General features: G+C 43.0%; 1 protein-coding gene across 3 annotated transcripts; it reads right to left on the reverse strand.

Moving 5' to 3' along the window:
- Window positions 1–771: 771 nt before the first annotated feature.
- CCNK (cyclin K) lies at window positions 772–19,857 on the reverse strand. Of its 3 annotated transcripts, XM_060262899.1 has the most exons (13): window positions 19,682–19,822; window positions 18,564–18,729; window positions 15,839–16,105; window positions 15,065–15,146; window positions 11,952–12,083; window positions 11,590–11,658; window positions 10,060–10,165; window positions 9,130–9,187; window positions 6,854–7,023; window positions 5,302–5,588; window positions 4,923–4,956; window positions 4,675–4,746; window positions 772–2,056 (listed from the first exon to the last, which is right to left on the reverse strand). In XM_060262899.1, exons 3-13 carry the CDS (start codon window positions 16,033–16,035, stop codon window positions 1,443–1,445), a joined length of 1,821 nt encoding a protein of 606 aa, XP_060118882.1. In that variant the 5' UTR covers window positions 16,036–16,105; window positions 18,564–18,729; window positions 19,682–19,822; the 3' UTR covers window positions 772–1,442. The 3 variants fall into 3 exon arrangements, with proteins under 3 accessions (XP_060118882.1, XP_060118883.1, XP_060118884.1); XM_060262900.1 differs by lacking the exon at window positions 18,564–18,729 and having other exon boundaries at window positions 19,682–19,857; XM_060262901.1 differs by lacking the exon at window positions 11,590–11,658.
- Window positions 19,858–20,048: the final 191 nt, after the last annotated feature.

The raw sequence follows: 20,048 nt of genomic DNA on the forward strand, positions 1-20,048 counted from the left end.
TGGCGGCTCCCCTGGGGCCTGGCTGACCAGCAGGGATTGTGGGGCCCAGCCGCACTGTGCGGCGGCCTACCTGGCTGGCTAGGATTGCTATAGGGCCTGGAAAAGTCACTGTCACAGTTCAGGTAAGTGTACAGTTAAGGGGAATGGGGAAAATACTGAAGAATACTGATGAGATCAGGTTTGCTTGGGCTATCCGAGTCAGGGCAAAACCAGGAAATTTTTGATACACTTTTTAGGCCAAGGTCAATGACCTACATTCACCAAGAATTAAGGTGGAAAGAAAACACTGTAGGTTTTTCCCCCCAGGGCCATTTATGTTAATAATGCTTTCCAGACAAAGTGAGTGGACAGTACTACAGTGTTTCCATGACTTTCAGGCATGGTGGCACACATACGTGTACACACAAATGTGCAAATTTAAAAAATTTACAGTGTTCTGGGACCATTACACAGGCACATATATATGTAATACTGGTGCTACATTGGTAACATACCAGTTCTCCAATAAGGATGTTGACTTGAGGATAAATTAAATATCTTACTCAACAGGTGACTAATTCTTTTGAGTGTTTTCCAATAAACACATTACTCCATCCAGTGACTAGTTACTTCTAAAAATTGTTAACGCATCTCCTTGGTTCCCTTTGTCCAGGTTAGATTTGGTAAAGAGTTTATACTGAAGAAACTGGATGCTTCTGCATAATCAATGCAGTGACTACTGTGCCAATCTACACAAAGACATTTTAAAAATCATTACTTTGCTCACACTACTGCTGATTACAGAACCAGCTTTATTTGGGTGCCATGTCAAGAAATTCAGCTTTTTTTAAGCCAAGATGTAAATCACAGTATGCTGTTACATTCAGACTTCCACACTTAGAAAATATAGTTATTTATGTACAGAAATTTGCACAGAGGTTTAAACATACATTACAGGTCAAGAAGATCTCAGTACATTCCAAAACAAAAAATGGCAAAAGGCAAAAACAGCAAGGGTTGCTCATAAGCGATGGGCTGTCAAAGTTTATATATTAAATAAAATTCGCTCCGATGCTTACAAGTGTTGCCAGAACATTAAGTAATGAAAACCAGAACGGCTTCTCTTCCGCAGGTGGGATGATACCCCCAATCTTGATATTCAAAAAAGTAGGCACTGATTTCTAGAAGGAAATTTTCTTCTTACCAATATAACCAAGCCAATATGGCTTTTAAAACATTTGTACTAGTGCAAAGTAATCCAGTGCTAGAATTAAATTTGAAACAACTTGGATTTTCATTAAGTTTGCAAGACTGAAACAAAAACACCTTTATGATTCTCTAGTGACTAAACTGTAAGCAGACCAGTAAGGGTTCTACGCTGCTGCCTTCTAGGTTTTTATACTGTTATCAGTCTCTACTGCTGCTGGTTGCTGCTTTGCCATCCTGACTGGTATGTACAACTGCTATCTCATCCAAGTAGCCCGCCCAAGTCCTGCAACAGGGGGCATGCCAGGGGGTGGTATTGGAGGTGGTACTGGAGGCTGGCCACCAGGGGGCACTGTGGGAGGGGGATAACTTGCTGGTGGCATCCCCAGCCCTGGAGGTGGGACAGCGTGAGAGGGAGGCAACCGAGGAGGTGGGAAGTTAGGATTGTAGGTAGGTGGTGGAGGGTAGCCTGGGGTAGGAGGAGGAATAGTTGGTGGGGGGAATGCTGTGGGCGGTGGAGGAGGAACAGGCGGAGGAGGGTTGGGAGGGTACACATGAGGATGATACGGTAAGTGAGTCGGAGGTCCGTAGTTTGGTGGCATAGCTCCGTAGGTGGGTGCTTCAGTCTTCATCATGGACTGAAGACTCTGATATCCCTCCCCTGACATGTATGAATTGGTTGTGGACATGCCAGTTATGTAACTGGACGGCGGGGGTGGGGGTGGCGGCCGATGAGGCAGAGGTGGTGGTTGATGCACAGGAGCCGGATGAGACGGAGGAGCAATCTGGACTTTGGCCAGGTCTACAGAATCAACTGTTGTGGCCTGATCACCTCCCATGGAAACTGCAGTTGTCAGAGGAGGCTTAAGTTCTGCGAAAGAAAAAGAAACAAAGAACATCCACAACACTCTAGTTAGCTGCGCATGACAAGGAGAGAATGATAAAAACATGGGAATGTAGACTCAGGGAACTAAAAAAGCTTCTGCAAAAAGCAAAACAAATGGAAGACACAAGGTCCTTCTATTTCCTTTTTTCAATACCCTGAACTCACAAGACCCTGAACAATGTAAGGGAAAGCTAACACAAAGTCTAAGGATAGGACAAGAGTTCTGATCACAAACCTGAAAAAGATCCACAAAGCTAATTAAATTGTTTTCCTCCCATACACAGAAAACAATGCGACAACTGAGAACTCCTAGAATGTAGCTTGCAGATTTAGAGGCAAGAGGATTTAGAAAGGAGGCTTTAAATGTTGTATGACTAGCCTCTGACCCAGTGCTGGTGACAAGCTCACTATGTAGAAGAAGATTTTAGAAGATATTGGATTTATATCCCGCCCTCCACTCCGAAGAGTCTCAGAGCGGCTCACAATCTCCTTTAACTTCCTCCCCCACAACAGACACCCTGTGAGGTGGGTGGGGCTGGAGAGGGCTCTCACAGCAGCTACCCTTTCGAGGACAACCTCTGCCAGAGCTATGGCTGACCCAAGGCCATGCCAGCAGGTACAAGTGGAGGAGTGGGGAATCAAACCCGGTTCTCCCAGATAAGAGTCCGCACACTTAACCACTACACCAAACTGGCTCTCCATAATGTAGTAAGATTTTTCTACCATGTGGCTACTTGGATGTCTGTATCATTAAAAGGACAGTGTAATTTTTTTTCATGTCATACATTCTCATGGGTGATGCAGGTGGGCAGCCATGTTGGTCTCAAGCAATATTCTCACATGTGGTTACAGGTGCAGCCTTTAACAGGTGGGAAGGCCTTTCCTGCTGTTCCTGCATGAGTGGAGGGTGATTTGCATTAGCTGGCTTACAACAAAGGGCATGACCAGGAGGATCTGAGACTTGTGATTTGCAGCTCCCAAGCACTGATTAGACAAGAGGATGGAATGAAATTAAAGTTACACACAGTCCTGCACTCCATTCCTATTCTTTGGCCTTTTAAAAAAAATACCAACTATGATCCGCAGGATCCTCCTACGGGCTGGAAGAGCAGCCAATGAAATAATACATTACTTGCTTTCTTCTACAATGCTTCAAAAGGCAGAGCTGGGGAAGTAGTCCTTGCCTAACTTGATGCTGGCACACAACCAGCGTTTTCCTACCACTGGTAATAGAAGAACAATGTAAGAATGAAAGTGGGGAAATGCAGCTTTGTGTGACTCACCACAGACCAGGCCTCAGCAGCGGTTTCTGCTGATTCCACAGTCACAAATGAACATTTTGGAGGGTTTCACTTAGAGAGCAGGTAATTTATATAAAGGGACTGTACATGCAGTGGCACGATCCTTCCACTTTGACAAGAAAAAGACTGTGCTTAACACACAAAGGGCCACCAAGGAAGTAGAGTGTGCTGTGCCTTTTCATCAGGATGCTCTGCTGTTAACGCAAGTTGATCAAGTCTGGATCAGTCAAGACAAGGCTACACTGAGCATCTGTTCCATAAAATATTTTAAGTTCTATCACAGGGTCAAAAGGAGGCCAGCTAACGTGTCAAAGAATGGCAGCATGTTTCCCAAACATACAGCAGAGGAACTGCAATGTGGGTTACTCTAGCAGACCATGCATGGTCTTGAAGAATAGCCAAGGGAATGACATCCTCTTAAACGCTAATGATATACAAGAGTAAGCAACTGTTATTCAGTTTACCGTATGTGCTGAACCACTAGGCGACAAAAAGGGAAAGCTAATTTTTAATACAATCAAACTGTAAAGCGAGAAACTGCAGATTTCTGCTTATGCTTTTTATTTCACATTGATCCCAAAAGGCTCAAATCTCCAGAGAAAGGCAAACATCCTAATGCTGTTTAAAAGTGGGTATGAAGCTGTAAGCTCTCCCATTAGTGTAAAGTGAATCATTCAGGCCTTTTTTTATGAGCAGCCTAACATGTGGTGTGCGAAAGGCACGTAGTTCACAATTCTCCAACCCTATACAATTAATTTAAATTCCATAAGTGAATGCAGGATTCATCCATCCATTGAAGTTCCTGCACCAGCATTAATTCTGAAGCTGGTGCAGATGGCGGAATGCTCAGATGTTCTGTGACAATGGCCCCCCATAGCTTAGGGTTCAACACTGGACAGGAATGAGGGATGCCATGTTGACACTGCCTGACCTGGTGAGCCCAAGCTAGCCCAGTCTTGTCAGATCTTGGAAGTTAAAGCAGGGCTGGCCCTGGCTAGTATTTGGAGGGGAGACTTGCAAGGAATACCAGGGGCGTGACCACGGAGGCAGGCAATGGCCAACCACCTCTGAACGTCTCTTGCCATGAAAACCCTAGGGGGTCGCCTTAAGACAGCTCTGACTTAATGGGACTCTCCTCCACCACGTGCTGACATTTCATGGAATCCAACGACTACACGTGTATAGTTCTAATTTATGAAACAAGCAACCACACGGAACAATGGCAAGTTTTTTTCCCAACAAAGGACAACCAGGTTAATATTCCCTAGCACTCTGGGGAAAAGAGCTCACAGTGAAACTTACCGGGTGGAGGATGTGTGGGAGGAGCTGGCGGATGGGAAGCCTCCATTTTAGCAATCTTCGGAGGTGGTGCTTCTGAAACACCAAGATTTAGGGCTTGGATTACAACAATATAGCAACCGTTAAGTAGCAAGCAACAAAGGTACTTCAACGTTCAGTACCTAGCAAAACAATTATAGAATTTATATGAACTGAACACTTCTCGCCTTACAAACTAAATTTAGTATAAAAACAAAAGAAAACGTAGTTACCTGAGCTTTTGGTTTCTTCCTTTGGAGACACAGCCTGTTACCAAGACAACAAAGTGCACAATCAAAACGTCAAATCGTACAAAAATATTAAAGAGAAATATAACCTCCTCGACTGAAATGCTCAGAGTTATGGAACTACATTGTCTGCATAAAACCTAACTGCTCTGGGGAGCGTTTCCATGAAGGTACTAGGGCTACAGTATAACAACAGTTCTGGTTTTCAATGGGCCCCGGAGCCTCTTTTAGCAGAAGATGATGTGCACAGTCCGCAACAGACACTATTTAGGGTTTGTGGTTTCAGTCGCAGGATCCAAGCCTAAAGGAGAAGCTCTGACACCAACCCTGATAACTGCAAGGTCTAGCTAACCGTGCCACTTACCGCTGGGCGTTTTGTTTGCCTGGGAGGACTGGACTGTGGAGATGGTTTTTTGGACTGCGGAGTCTGGGGTGGTGGTGGCGGCTGCTGCTGCTGCTGCCCTGCCTGCTGGGGCTCCTTCTGGGGTTGTGGCTGTGACGGCTCAGAACTCTGAGACTGCTGGGTCTGTTGGGGCGGAGTCACTTGGGGTATCGCCTGAAGAGAAGGAGGCTGCTGTAGCTGATGAGGGGTGTGGTGAGGCATTTGCTGCTTTCCTTGTGAATACAGATCCAGGATCTGATGACAGATGTCTTCGGGGTGGGGGGAAGGAAACAAAGAGCAAAGGCTGAACATGCCAATAAACAAGTAAAGTGAAGGACGCTTGAAAATCCTGTCTAATATCAAGCTCATAATAATTTGTGGTTTTATGAACACATGATGCTGCCTTATACAGCGTTTGGCCATTGGTCTCTCAAGCTCGGTACTGTCTACTCTGATTGGTGGTGGCTCTCCAGGGGATTAGGGTGAAGCTCTTTCACATCTACTTGATCCTTTTAACGGGAGACTGAACCTGGGACCATCTGCAAGCAAAGCAGCTATTCTACCACTGTGCTGTGACTCCACCCCACAAGATGAAGCTGCCTTATCATGAATCCGTCCATTAGTCTGTCAAGGTCTGTGTTGTGCACTCCAACCGGCAGCAGCTCTCCAGGGTCTCAGATAGAGATCTTTCATATTACCTACTGATTCTTTTACCCAGAGATGCCACAGACTGAACTTGCGGCCTTCTGCATGCAAAACAGATGCTCAGCCACTGAGCTGCATCCCCTCCCCAGAAGCCAATGACATTCCAGACAACGTTCTAAATGCAGTCAGCTTTATAGCTTCTCTAACAAGACCACCCACACTGAAAGTTCTCCAAAACAATTCGATCCCATTTTATGGAAGCCAGAATTACCAAAGTTACCAGCAAGAATGAGCATTCCAAAAGACAGGCTGTGAAATAAAATGATTTCCAACCCTCTGCAGAAACCGATGGTGCATTACGAAGGCTAAGGCCATCAGGCAGTTGAGTTAACAGAGAAGAAAGTATTCGTTACAGGTTTAAAAGTGTCATCCAGAAAAAATACTGCTATGGCTAGTAAAAAGTTTTGAAAGCACTCTTACATGCTGAGATTCTGCTGGAAAATAATTTTTTGATCCCTAAAGGCACAATAAATTTTAGACAAGCCCACCGTGCTATGCATATTTTCTGAATCAATGTCATATACCAAGTAAGAAGTAACATTTTTGAGAGTGGGCCCTTATGAAGCACAATGAAGCTTTCCACATGTACAGTTCTGACACAACAAAATTATAAAACTTACATTTAAAATGTTCACGAGGTAACAAACTGTATGGAACAATATTTTCATCATGCGGTTTCTTTAAAAGGGCTGGAAAAGTATCCATATCCATATCTTTAAATGTCACGTTCTGGCTTTGGACAAACTGGCTTGCGCAGCACGGGTATAAGTTATGCTTGTATACAGATCAATTCAGAGAAAAATATTTGCGTAGCAAATGCTTCAGGTACCTTCCAGGACATCAACAGGCACGTCTTGCACAAACTGCTCCCACCACCTTCGGTACATCGGCTTTGAGGTCCACTCCTGAATCTCAAACTTGCACAAGCGGCCTGCCAGATACATCACAGCAACCGCTATGATTTCTGGTTCCCACTGGAGTGACAATGTAGTGCACAGGCTAGAAAACACAAAAAAGAATTATGAGACACATTTCTTAAAGACCCAAGCATTTCCTGACCACAGCTCCAATTAGTTTGCGGGAAGGCGGGGGGACTATCTATCTGGTTTCCTCAAAAAAACTAATGACAATTGAGAGGACAGTGATGTTATGGAACAACTTACAAGATTCAGGTGTGGATACACAAGCATTTTCTTAATGCAATCTAGAATGCTGAATGAGAAGCCATCTCAACTATGTTCAAGTCAACTGGGACATATTCCAATATAACAGACACACAACCAATACTCCCTCTAAGCTGTGGAGTCTTGTGAGCAAAAATTCTACTTTGTGAGCTACTGGCATTAAAGTTGTGAACTACTCCATAAATTAGTTTGCTCTGGGCCATTTTTCCTGAGCTAAAACAAAAATGTGTGATCTGGAGGCTAAAAACTGTGAGCTAGCTCACATTAACTCAGCTTAGAGGGAACACTGCACACAACACCAAGAAGCAACAGAGCAAGAAGCCCAGGGAGGTTTCCAGAAAATGGTGGAGAGGTATCAGCATGGAATGTGTTATGCATACTTGTTGCACAGCAGGATGAATGAAGCCACACAAATTTTAGTGTCTGGCTCCTTCTTGCAATAGGAATAATTAACTTTCGGCCTGGTCATTCTAAAGGTCAGGGATTCTCAGAGAGATCCAAAGTCAAAAACCTTTGCCCATCTTCTATTTACAGGTGCTATAAAACAATACTCAGCAGTGTAAAAATGACCCACTTAGTGCAAAACAGTGACCAAGTTCATTTTCAGAACTGATAGTGGAATAAACCCTTTGCTTGCTGCTTCACCTGTTGCACAGTTTGCTATGCACCACAACCATGTTTCAGTGCTGTTTGTGGCCAATAACAGTCAGCATGATGTAACGTTCAGAGCACTGGATAAGGACTTGAGACAACTGGTCTGAATCCCTGGTCTACCATGGAAGCCTGATGGGCAACCCTGGGCCCATCATAATTTTTCAGCCTAACCAACCTCACAAGGTTGATGTTCATAAAAACATAGAATCCGAGTTGGAAGGTATCTCCAGGGTCATCTAGTCCAACCCCCTGCACAACGCAGGAAATTCACAACTACCTCCCCCCTACACACAGACACCCAGTGACCCATGCCCAGAAGATGGCAAAAAACCTCTAGGATTCCTGACCAAACTGACCTGGAGAAAAATTGCTGCCTGACTCCAAAGTGGCAAATAGCATTTCCCTAGGCTTGTAAGAAAGAGCCACGAGAACAAAGCACTGATGCAACCCTTCCTGTCCTCCTCCTTATGATCACAGAATCAGCACTGTCAGATGGCCATCTAGCCTCGGTCTGAAAACCTCCAGAGAAGGAGAGCCTCCACTTTCCGAAGAAGCCTGTTCCACTAAGGAACCACTCTGTCAAGAAGTTCTTCCCGATATTTAGCTGAAAATTCTTTTGAATAAATTTCATCTGTTGGTTCTGATCAGATCTTCCGGGGCCACAGAAAACAACTCTGCGCCCTCCTCTATATGACAGCCCTTCAATTACTTGAAGGTGGTTATTGTATCACCTCTCAGTAGTCTCCTCTCCAGGATAAACATACCCAGCTCCTTCAGCCGTTCCTTATAGGATGGTCTCCAGACCCCTCACCATCTCTGCTGCCTTCCTCTAGACATGTTCCAGCTTGTCTATATCCTTCTTAAACTGTGGTGCCGAAAACTGAACACAACATTCTAGGTGAGGTCTAACCAGAGCAAAGTAGAGCAATACCATCACTTCACATGATCTGGATGCTTGGCCTTTTTAGCTACAACATCCCACTGCTGACACAGGTTCACTGCATAGTCTACTAAGACCCCTGTTGTGAGGGGAAAAATGTGGGAGGGAAGAAGGATGTGACAAACCACATTATGTCCTGACTGGCAGGGGAAACAGGATGTGCATGAATAAAACAAATAACTACATAAAATAAATCAGTAACTACATAAAGCGCTTTCAAATATCTATGATAAGTATAACAAAACTTCAAATAAGTGAGGCAATTACTAAACAGCATTATTTTCCAGCAAAAAACAGCACAGAAAGGGGATCGGGGTGAATGTTTACCTGTCATTCACAAATGTCCATGCCATTTGCACCAGTTTTTGAATTTTGTTCTTATCACCTGCGTGTAGATTTTTAACAAATTACTACATTAAGACAATACACTTTGTGACCAGTAGATATGCCAAGTCATTCCTGTGCATGTTTATTCATGATTCAGCTCCATTAATTAATTTTTGTTCCTAAGTCTGAGCACTACAACATTGGTTGGTTCATAAACTCTACAGAAGAGCATGATGAAGATACTCACAGCTAAACTGACAAGCATGTGTGCAACCTCGCACTGAGACTGGGCAAGCGGTTTCCAAAAAAGGGTAAAATTGGTGTGTGCAAGTATGTGAGGGTTAGCTGCACCCTGTCCTTTCATCTTTCTTCCAGTAACAACTGATCTAGAGGCTCCATGAAAGAGCGCTGCACAAACAGATTATCAGGGATATGTGTGTGTGTGTGGGGGGGTAGGGATCAGAGCACCCGTTCCCAGCCAAAGGTTGGTGTTCTGATCCCGCCTCCACCTAAAACGACTTGCCAATTCTTACAAACTCTTTGGAAGGGAACTAAGCCATCAGTTGCACAATGGGGTTCTGCTGGGCTATATCTTGTACACCATTGATCTAAACACAGTTTGTAATTTTCTTCTACCCAGATGCAGTTTTCGTGGAAAGAAAGCAGGATCTCTAAAGCACAGCTAGCCCTTGATGCAGTACACATTTAGCTCTGAGATGATGGATTTGCAAAGTAGAAGTTGCACCAACAAAGTGATATAAAGAATGTTACATTTCTGTCATCCTCATTCCTACATCAACCCTCCAAAACACAGTTTCCCTGCCCCCCCCTCATTTTATCAACTTGACAGTTCTCTCAGGGCAGAAAGGTAATCGAATAATGAAATCATCTATGCATGCTTCCAGGCAGTAATACCAGCTATTTCCTTACCTTTCAGCTGCTTGGCATATTTTAGGAGGAACTGGTAGGGGTGCTCCACTTGCAAGTCGAATTTTATCGTCTGTAGTAAGATCCTCTCCAAAACCATAACTTCTTCCTAACAATCATGGAGAGCAAGGACTGTATTATGCCAAAAGGCCAACACATTACATTTCTAATTTACATTAATTTCAAGTGGCATTACACAGTAATGCCAGAGAAGCCATAGCAATGTTCACCTACTTCTATAGTCTTGGACTGCAGCAACCACCACTGTTTACAAAAATTTAATTTTTTTTTTAGTGTGAGCACATTTTCCGTTAAGTTGTGCAACAATACTCAGCAACAGGATTCTCTCCTAACTCACACAGAACTCCTCCCCTCCCCACTTTTCACCTTGAAATCATGTACTGGGTTTCACTGTGGCTCCAGAGGCTGTGAGACCACCAACAGTACAAACCTAAGGAGGGTTAAACCTTTCTAAGTTCAGAATGATGCAACTCTGCACTAGACTGCATGATAAGAAGCAGGAGACCATCCCTGGGGGGTGGACCCCATGTTTTCCAAGGTTCCTCCTGGGATGGACCTCTTTTGGATGCTGGGGGAGTGTTAAGAAGGGAGAAATAGAGAGGAAGAAAACAGGAATGATGGGAGAATACTACAGAAGGAATACTAGGATACCTCTATAATGACAATGCTTTGAGGCAACTTAGAAGCTAAAAGGTTTATTTTGACATAAGCCAAAGCCCCCTTCATCAACTACAAGGTGACCCATCAGCAAATCCAGTTGCTGATCCATGCTGTACAACCACGTTTTGGGAGGGGGGGGGAAGACCCAATAAAATATAATATTGCTGCACAGTTCTGGGGAAAGAGTGAAACTGCACACCTTTGCAGTCAAATGTTAATGAATAGGAAACAAATTGGCCATCTTGCCTTCAATTATTTCTGGAATGACTTAAAGGACAAAGTCAAACCTGAAACACGAAGGCATACTCTGGGAGTTGCAGAACTCATTTAAGGCTAATTCTTCTGTAGGTTTAAATGGCTTCTTTCATTCTTCCCATTACTTAATTCGTTACAAAGTATGAGAGCCCTTAATAGCTATGGGTGAAGACTTGCCACTTCACTGATTCAGCCAAAGTGTGGCAGAAGCTTCTTAGCCTGGGACAAATTCCAGTGCTTTGAGGTGAAGCACATTCCCCCCAAACCCTCTCTTAGTACAATAGAGGGAATCATGGTAAAGCTCTGAATCTACAGTATTTGATACAATATAAAACCAGAGCTCCATTTTGGCTGCCCGTGGGAATTCTCAGAGGCTTCCGAATGTCCAAAGTTGCTCACAGCAGGAGCAATCCAGCAACACATAACTCACCTAACTTATGCAGAACTAAGCCGAGGGAACAGTATATTTACGATAAGCTGCAAGGCTCGTACGTTAATTTTGTAAAAATTACCTTTTGCGACTCAGTTGTCTGAAGACTTTGTGACTAACAACAAAGAAATAAGTGACAAAAAGTTTATTTTTTCTATTTTGCTTACTGTATGCATATGGCTGCACTCTGTGTGGCCAGTTTCACTGCTTCCCCTGTGCAGTGGATTATTTCTTTGCTGAAAAGACAGGCAAATGCAATAGGAGAACAACAGAAGCACTGCAATACACATTGCCTTGGAAAACAACATGTGATGAACATGCTATCTAGGAAAAAAATAAGTACTGAAATCTGACTCGCAGAAACTGCTTACAAAACAATTCAAAATTTGTTGTTTCAGGCTTCACATTAGTTTAATCGATTTAATTCCAAGAACACCACTGACACTATGTGCTAACACCCACAGTCAACAGTATTCAGGTTATATCATGACCATTTAATCAAAACAATCTCCAGAACATGTCAGTTTACCTTTGGATCATCTCCAAATTGTCCAAACTGTACATCGTTCAGTAAACTACGGGCCGTTTTGATGATGTCTTTACATTTTTTGGGTGTTTCTTCAACTTTCCCTGCTAGGAAAAGACAGCAAGCTCCAGTCACCTATTAAAAAAAGATTTCTTCAGAAAGTTGCTTTTACAGTTTCAAATAGGGGAGGGGGGAAGAGAGAGAATGTGTTGCATACCTAGGACAATTTTTATACTTCATTCAAACACAGGTATACCTATCATTCACACACCCTTTCACATACTTTGAGAACAATCCTAAGCAGGTCTAACCAGAATCCTACTGTGTTACATTTAGTGAGGCTTACTCCCAGGTAAGTGTTCTTAGGATTGCACTGTAACTGTATGAAGTTAATATTATGCTGTATAGCACCATTTTATTCCTGTCTTCCACAAAACAGTTCCTCTAGGTCAGGGGTATCAAATATGTGGCCCAGGGGTCGAATCAGGCCCCCAGAGGGCTCTTATCAGGCCCCTGAGCAATTGACTGTCATCGGCTTCCTTCTCCCTCTCTCTTGCTTCCTTCTTCATCACAGCTTGTTTTCCCAGGCTTGCTCAATCGCACAGGAACTACAGAGCAAACCCTCTTTTTTCCGTTGGCTGAGGCTCCTCTGTTGGGGAGGAAAGGGGGACAGATAGCTTGCTTTGCCAGGCTCTCTCAATTGCACAGTAGAGCTACTGAGCCAAGCCTCTCTTCCTTCTATTGGTTGAGGCCCCTCCCCCTTATCCCCTGGGGAAGGAAGGAGTGAGCCAGAGCTTCCTTTGCCCAGTTCCCTCGATCCCATGGGAGAGATGCAAAGCAAGTACCTTTAACATCAATGTGCTAATGTTTTAAGCATGTTTTATTTTAAGTCTTTTAAAAATCTTTAATTGTGTTTGTCTGCATCCTTTATAAAGTTTATACCTCCCCTACCTGGTATTACATACCTGGCCCAACAAGGTCTTATTTACAGATCCGGCCCTCATAACATACGAGTTTGGCACCCCTGCTCTAGGTCAATGCAAGTTAACCGTACAAAGCTGGTTCAATTGCCAATGTCCTGGCTTACATGAGGCACTGACCCCAGGACTGAATGGGCCAGCAAACCATAATTCTGAAGAATAACTCGTACTCAACACAACTGAAACTGTTGTATTAGTACAAATAATGAGTTCTCTAGATAGCATACGTAGCCTTTACAACGTACAACACAAAGGTGTCTTTCCTACTGTCTGAAGCCACAGGTGATTTAATCCTCAGTGCAAATCCATCTCACACACATCTAGTTAACACATTTAATCCTCACACACATCTAGTTAACATTGTTATAAGGTTCTAAATTGGTGCAGGAACATATGCATGTCAAAGGCTTGAGTTCCTTAGCACACAACTGGGCTAATATGATTCCTACAGTTGTTACAAAGGACTAACACTTCTAATACACAGTAGGATCGATCCACTGATTTGTCAGCAGGAGGCACTAATAGACACAATTTGTTTTTCTTGTTCCCCTTCCACTAGCAAGCCCCTTCAAATCATAGGAAAGCTGGCTCCTGGGTTGTATGATCCACATGGAATCATCCCTTCTCTTTCTCCTGTGATTATGAATAGAGAATGCTCTTTTGTCCCACGCACTATGGCTGTTGTTGCCTAAGGTTAGAGCAACTGCATTCCCAGGGCAGGAAGGAGCTGCTAGCAGGAGCTAAACACAGCAAACATCCATACTTTTCAAGTTGATAACTCCATTGCATTTATCCCACTATTTTTTGCAATACTGAATATATCTGTAACTAGGAATAAGGCCTGTTGTGAAGGAAAATACAACGGTTCTAGAAAGTGTCTCTGGGTGAGCGCTCCCCCAACCCTTGCTGTCTTCTCACCTACCCAAACCTCAAGAGGAGCTGATGTGTCATCTGGAGAGCAGCTGTAATTCTGAGTGATCTCCAGTCCTCACCTGGAGATTGGCAACAATGGTTCCCCAGAAGGAAATGGCTGCTTTGCAGGGTGGAGTCTATAGCACTATACCTGTCTGGGGTCCCACTCCTCCTCAAACCCATCCTCTTCAGGCTCCACCTCTCAAATCTCCAAGAATTTACCAACCTGGAGTTGGCAACTGCTAAGTCACACTGGCTGTCATAGGGGGGCTGCTGTTGAACAGGAGCAAGCAGCCAGACATAGTTACATCATGGTAGTCAGGTGGCATCAAGTCACGTAGAGGCTATTGCCAGGCCTAGTGTAGCCAACTTCCAGGTGGAGTCTGAAGATCTCCTGAACTCTGGACAACAGATCTCTTTCCCCATCCTGGAGAAAATAACTGCTTTGTAGGGTGGACTGTAACCCATTCTATTCACCTGAGGCCTCTCCCTTTTCTAACAAAAGTTGGTTGCCTAGCAACAGCCTCTGGCCAGGGGCCGTTGATGGGGCGGCAGAGGTCTGTGGCCAGTGATGCCTTTCATGAGGCCGGTTGTCATAGACAAAGTGAAGAGTTAGAGATGTGGCTGTCTCTGAGGCAAGACTGTTTTGATGGTTTGTTCAACTTTCCTGGGTTTGCAGTAGGCAGAGGAGTCATCCAGTGGGAGGCCAGAGATGCTGACTGAACCGTGATGGGCCAATGGTTTATGGAGAGCATGGAATGCATCCTTAAGCCAATGGGAGAGCTCTATTTTGCCAATACCATTAGTGAAATATATATAAATATGTATATATATGAGATAGGGTAAGATAAGCAGCTATATACAAATAAAATTTATTATTATTATATAAATCTTAACAGAAAACCTGCCTTACTAGAGCAGACCAGAAGTCTATCTTGACCAACATTTTATTTCCAATGAACAGATCCTCATGTGAATCATGTCTTTAAGGCCTATTGAAATTTCATCCTGCCTGAAATCTAAAATGCTACCCCTGGACATAAGGGCCATAAGTAAAATCACATTAAAAGGAAGTTTGCCATGTGGCAGATAGCTTCACCTTATAGTTATTACAATGGAAACTATAGTTATTACAATGGAAACTAGTTCCTCAAATTCAACATACAGAACTGAATGTTACAATGCCAAATACTTTTCACACAATAGCAACTAATTCATACTTACATATCTTGGGAACTGTTTGAAAGAGTGGAACATATAAAATCGATGAAAATAAATTATTCCAGTTGCTAGAGTATCATAATGTCTGGATCAGCCAATAAGGAACTCTACAAATTAATAAAACTGAACTACATACACTGATTTGATGTATCAAAAACTTCTGCAGGTTAATGCAAGTCTAGAACAATGTCTAGTATTTGCTTAAACATATTTGGAAAAATAACTTCAAAGTTAACAAAAAAAAGAGTGGTAGTAAGTACCCTCTCTGCAGATATCTGTAACTTGACACTTTAATCTATTAAATGGACTGAGAACACTTACTTAACTGAGGGAACAGTCCCAAATAAGTATTTCAGGGAGTAAATGCAGTTAAGTTCAGTAGGATTTACTCCCAGGTAAGCAAGCACAGGATTGCAGAGTTCCACAAAATGCTACAATTGCGCATATAATCTACTTAAAATAACTTCTATTTTGTAAAATATTTTCCCTTACAATGTAAGTTAAGAATATGTGTCATTCATTGTTTGAAAAGATACCAGAGGGAATCACTAATAAACCCAAATTCAAAAGTCTTGCAGTTCTGTTAAAAAAATAAAATATTAAATTGAAAATGAATTAAAATAATTTGTACAGTTTCTGGCTACTAAGCGTAAGCTCAGTTAAAAGATTCTGTGGGAATATTGCTAAAATTCAGGCACTACTTAATTAGTTTCTTCAATGAAACTCTCATGTGAAAAAAAGCCAATAAAAACGTGCACCATACAACTCAAAGGATACAGTCCCAAGCGGGTGCCTACATCAAATATAAACCGGGCACCTTCTCTTCGGTATCTTGCCTCAGTAGCTGGATCAAGTCCTTCTAGCTGTGATGGGGTATGAGCCAAGTCTTTCTTATCCCAATACCAGCATGGCTTTGTATGATCCACATTTGCCAAAGCTACAGAAGGACTGGAGTTTTCTTTATTTTCCTTCATTTCTTGATGTAGAATAGTTGTCTCTTGATCAATTTTTCAAGACTTGCTTTTCATATGGTGACTTTAGAGCCTTAGAAGTGAGAGGAAAAACTTTTAAGAAAAACATTTTTGACTTTGCATTTCTTTATATGAATGCTACTCACAACGTTATTTTATTCACTTTATCTCTTATAAAGCCAATTTGGAAAGCAAGGAGGAAACTAAAGTATGATCTCAGGCATTTCTAAGCACTACTGCTTAATTTTTAATATTCAAAAAGCCAAATATCTTGGATATTCCAATTCTATTCTCCCAAGAGGTGATAAATAACTAGCAAAATGCTTTTTGGCAAACAAACTGGCATGGAGAGCACTCATGGCTGGTCTTCTTAGTTCCAGTATAGATGGTGACCTGTCAGCAATTTACACAATGCCATCAATGTCAGTATGACACAAATAAGGATGCCTGAGACCTCATCATGAAAGAACAGTGGTATATGCCCTTCCAGAGTTATACTCTGGCATCAAATGGTAGAATCCTCACAGTTCCTCAAAACACTGCTATTCATCACAATACAAAAACAAGCTCTTCCGTTAATCATATGGCAAAATCATTTCCTCCTGAAATTTAGCTAAACTCACTTTTTAATGTAAAAATTTATACCCTGTCCATCCTCATCTCAAAATTGTGGTTTACAATAACATCAATATAAATATTCCTCTCCTATTTACCTCCTTTTCCATTACCCAGCCAGCCACCTTTTTCTTTCTTTTTCTGCCTCCCTTGTATGGCATTTTAAGACAGGCTCTGTGGGGCAACGACTAGCTTTTTGCTATTTTACTAACACCATGCACAGATTAACATGTTATACAACATAAACAATAGATTGTGAGAAACAGCCTTAATTTTCTTCACACGTACAAATCTTGCTTTTTTTCCTACTTGTTAAAAATTTATCATTTACTTCCACAAAAAAAAACATAACAAATGCAAAGAAACAAGTCAACTTGTGGACAAGACCAGAGCTTCCAAATAGTGGAGCTCCTTATGAAAATTTGTAACTGTAAAAAACCTTTATAAATTTCAGTAGGATTATCCAATGTCTCATAAGTGCAAATGAAATCAGCTTAAAGGAGAGGAAGTTCTAGGAAAGTAGACTGCTCAAGCTCCCAGGACCGTACAGCGTCCAATTCTTTGGGTATGATCATACTGAGAATTTGGCATGGTAGTATCCTGGCTCTGAAAAAGCAGGTGTTCTGTTGATGTGTGCCATGGCAACCAAACAGTCCTGAGGCACGGGCCACATACATGCAAGAGGAGCATTCAGACTGCTCCTGCACATGCAGGTCTGGTGCATCGCGCACCCTGGCCATTCAGCCAGCCAGGAAACTCATCCCACATGCATTTTAGAGATTTGTTACTAGAAAGTTTTCCAACAGCTATTTATTCTGGTCCCAGCCCATCCCAAAATGAGGTTAAGTATAGGTGGGATTGGAGGGGAGGACAAAGTGTGTGTGTGCTTGCGCACATTAAATCCAGAGGCAAGGCATGGCATAGCTGGATCGGGCCAAATCTCTCATATGATCTCAAGCAATGTTTCTTTGCCCAAATTTCTGACAGTAAATTTGACAATAAATAAAATAACAACATAAAGCAAGCCACCTGCTGACAAGGCATAAACTTCTACATACTAGAAAGCTATCCAAATATATAGAAGAGGAGGAAGAGGAAAAAGATATTAGATTTATACCCCACCCTTTACTCTGAAAGAGTGGCTTACAATCTCCTTTACCTTCCTCCCCCACAACAGACACCCTGTAAGGTAGGGTAGGGCTGAGAGAGCTCTCCTAGAAGCTGCCCTTTCAAAGACAACTCTGGTGAGAGCTATGGCTGATCCAAGGCCATTCCAGCAGCTGCAAGTGGAGGAGTGGAGAATCAAACCTGATTCTCCCAGATAATAGTCTGTGTACTTAACCACTATACCAATAGGAACACAATCTGTAAATCAAGAGGGGAAAAAGAGAGACCCCCCCCCCAAAAAAAACCCCACTTCAATAAGGGCTGATCAGGCTGCAAGGATCAGACAAGATTAAACACTTCAAAAACAGTCACCGTAAACCGAGCCAAATCATTCAACGTGGGCGTGAACTTTTTTGAGTCAACGCCCCCATTATCCTGTCAAAAACTACTCCACGAATCCAAATAGCCACCTCACAGAAAGATTGTACCATAATAAAAGTGTTTGCGCTTCAAAGGCACCACAAAAAGGTATGTTATTGCTTGTTGAACATATGAAGACGCCTTATACCGAATCAGATCCTTGGTCCATCAAAGTCAGTATTGTCCGGCAGCAGCTCTCCAGGATCCCAAGCTGAGGTTTTTCATGCCGACTTGCCTGGACCCTTTAAAGTTGGAGATACTGAGGACTGAACCTGGGACCTTCTGCTTATCAAGCAGATGCTTTACCACTGAACCATGGCCCCTCCCCCACAGCGGGCCCACTGTGGCTATCCCCTCACCCTCATTGATAACTCCAGCTGAACACTCACATTGAGCCTGTATTATTTTGTTGCTACTGGAGTCCAGCGGCACCGTAAAGACTCTTCTACTCCAGCAGCAGCTTTCACGAATCAAGCATCACTGTTTCAGATTCAGCTATGACTGAAGAAACCTTGAGAGGTTAAGAAGCACCTTCGCTTGTGTACACACTGCAGCCTGTATGTGCAATACACAAAGTAGGAGTCAAGCAGAACCTTTAAGACCAACACAGTTTTATTCAGAATGTAAGCTTTTGTGTGCTCGAAGCACACTTCATCAGATGAGGAATCAGGTACAGTGAGCAGAGCTGCATATAGCTGGTAGGCAGTGGTTTAGAATATGAAATGGTACAAAATAAAGATCCAAGGACAGAATAGTAAAATTAACAAATTAAGCAAACCTTTCATCTGGGTAGATCCAAATAGGGTAGCATGAGTGTGAGAAACCAATAAAACGGTAACATGTCAAAATGTTAGAACGTCTGCTAATCACTCTATTGTTATATTGTTATTTCTTTCTCAGACGTTTTTCCCATCCAACTAATTTACCTTATGTGACATACATATGGTTTGCCATTAGAAGAAAAACACACTAAAATATAGGGGAAGATGGGTTTAGTATATATGAGATATAATGATAATAATATAATAATATATATATATAATGAGATAAACAGCCCATATCCCTATTTGAGTAAGTCAAAACACCTAAAAGAGAAATACATTGGATAGTGATGCTCTTGTCCACCTAATTTACTTTTTAACATGTAAACATCATTCTAGGTTGCCATTAGAAAAAAAGAAAACAATATAGTGGAAGATGGGTTACCTATATGTAATGAAAAACAGCCAATATCCCTATTTTGATTATATCAGTACGAAAAATTTATTCTGATACACTATTCTAAAAGAGAAATACATTAGGATACTGTGGATGCATAACTATACTCGGTGAGATACAATACACAACGCGCTGAGCGTGTACACGCTAAACAAAAGAGAAGGGTTTCCTTTCCACCCTCTTTACCGCCGCCGCCGCCATCCCCGCTTTCACCCTCCTCGTCCCTCCACCTCAGGCCGGCCAACGGTTCCCTCGGTCCCTCCCCTCCCCCATCGCCCGGTTCACTCACCAAAGCCACGGAACGCGCGACAGCCCCTCAACGACAGCTCCTGCGCGGCGCCATCTTGGGAGAGCCAAAGCTGTAAAAGTTTGCAACGTCATCACGTCAGCGCGCCGGGGAGAGCGTCTAGCGGGCGGGGGCAGCGAGGCCGCAGCCGCGCGCGCACGTACAGACCTTATAGGATCGTTCCGACGAATCACAAGCCGAACCTTGAACACTTAAGCCCCGCCCTCCCCCTTGCCCAGTTCGAGAGGAGGGACGGAAAGGGGTGGGTGGGTCTTCGCTTGCCTTCATCTCGACACCGCCCCTGCCGCTTCAGAAGGTGCCCCAGAAAGGAACAAACCGTTCTCTGGGTGGCTCATCCCAGCCAATCAGC

This window comes from Heteronotia binoei, chromosome 21 (genome assembly GCF_032191835.1).
Source record: "Heteronotia binoei isolate CCM8104 ecotype False Entrance Well chromosome 21, APGP_CSIRO_Hbin_v1, whole genome shotgun sequence".
NCBI lineage: Eukaryota > Metazoa > Chordata > Lepidosauria > Squamata > Gekkonidae > Heteronotia > Heteronotia binoei.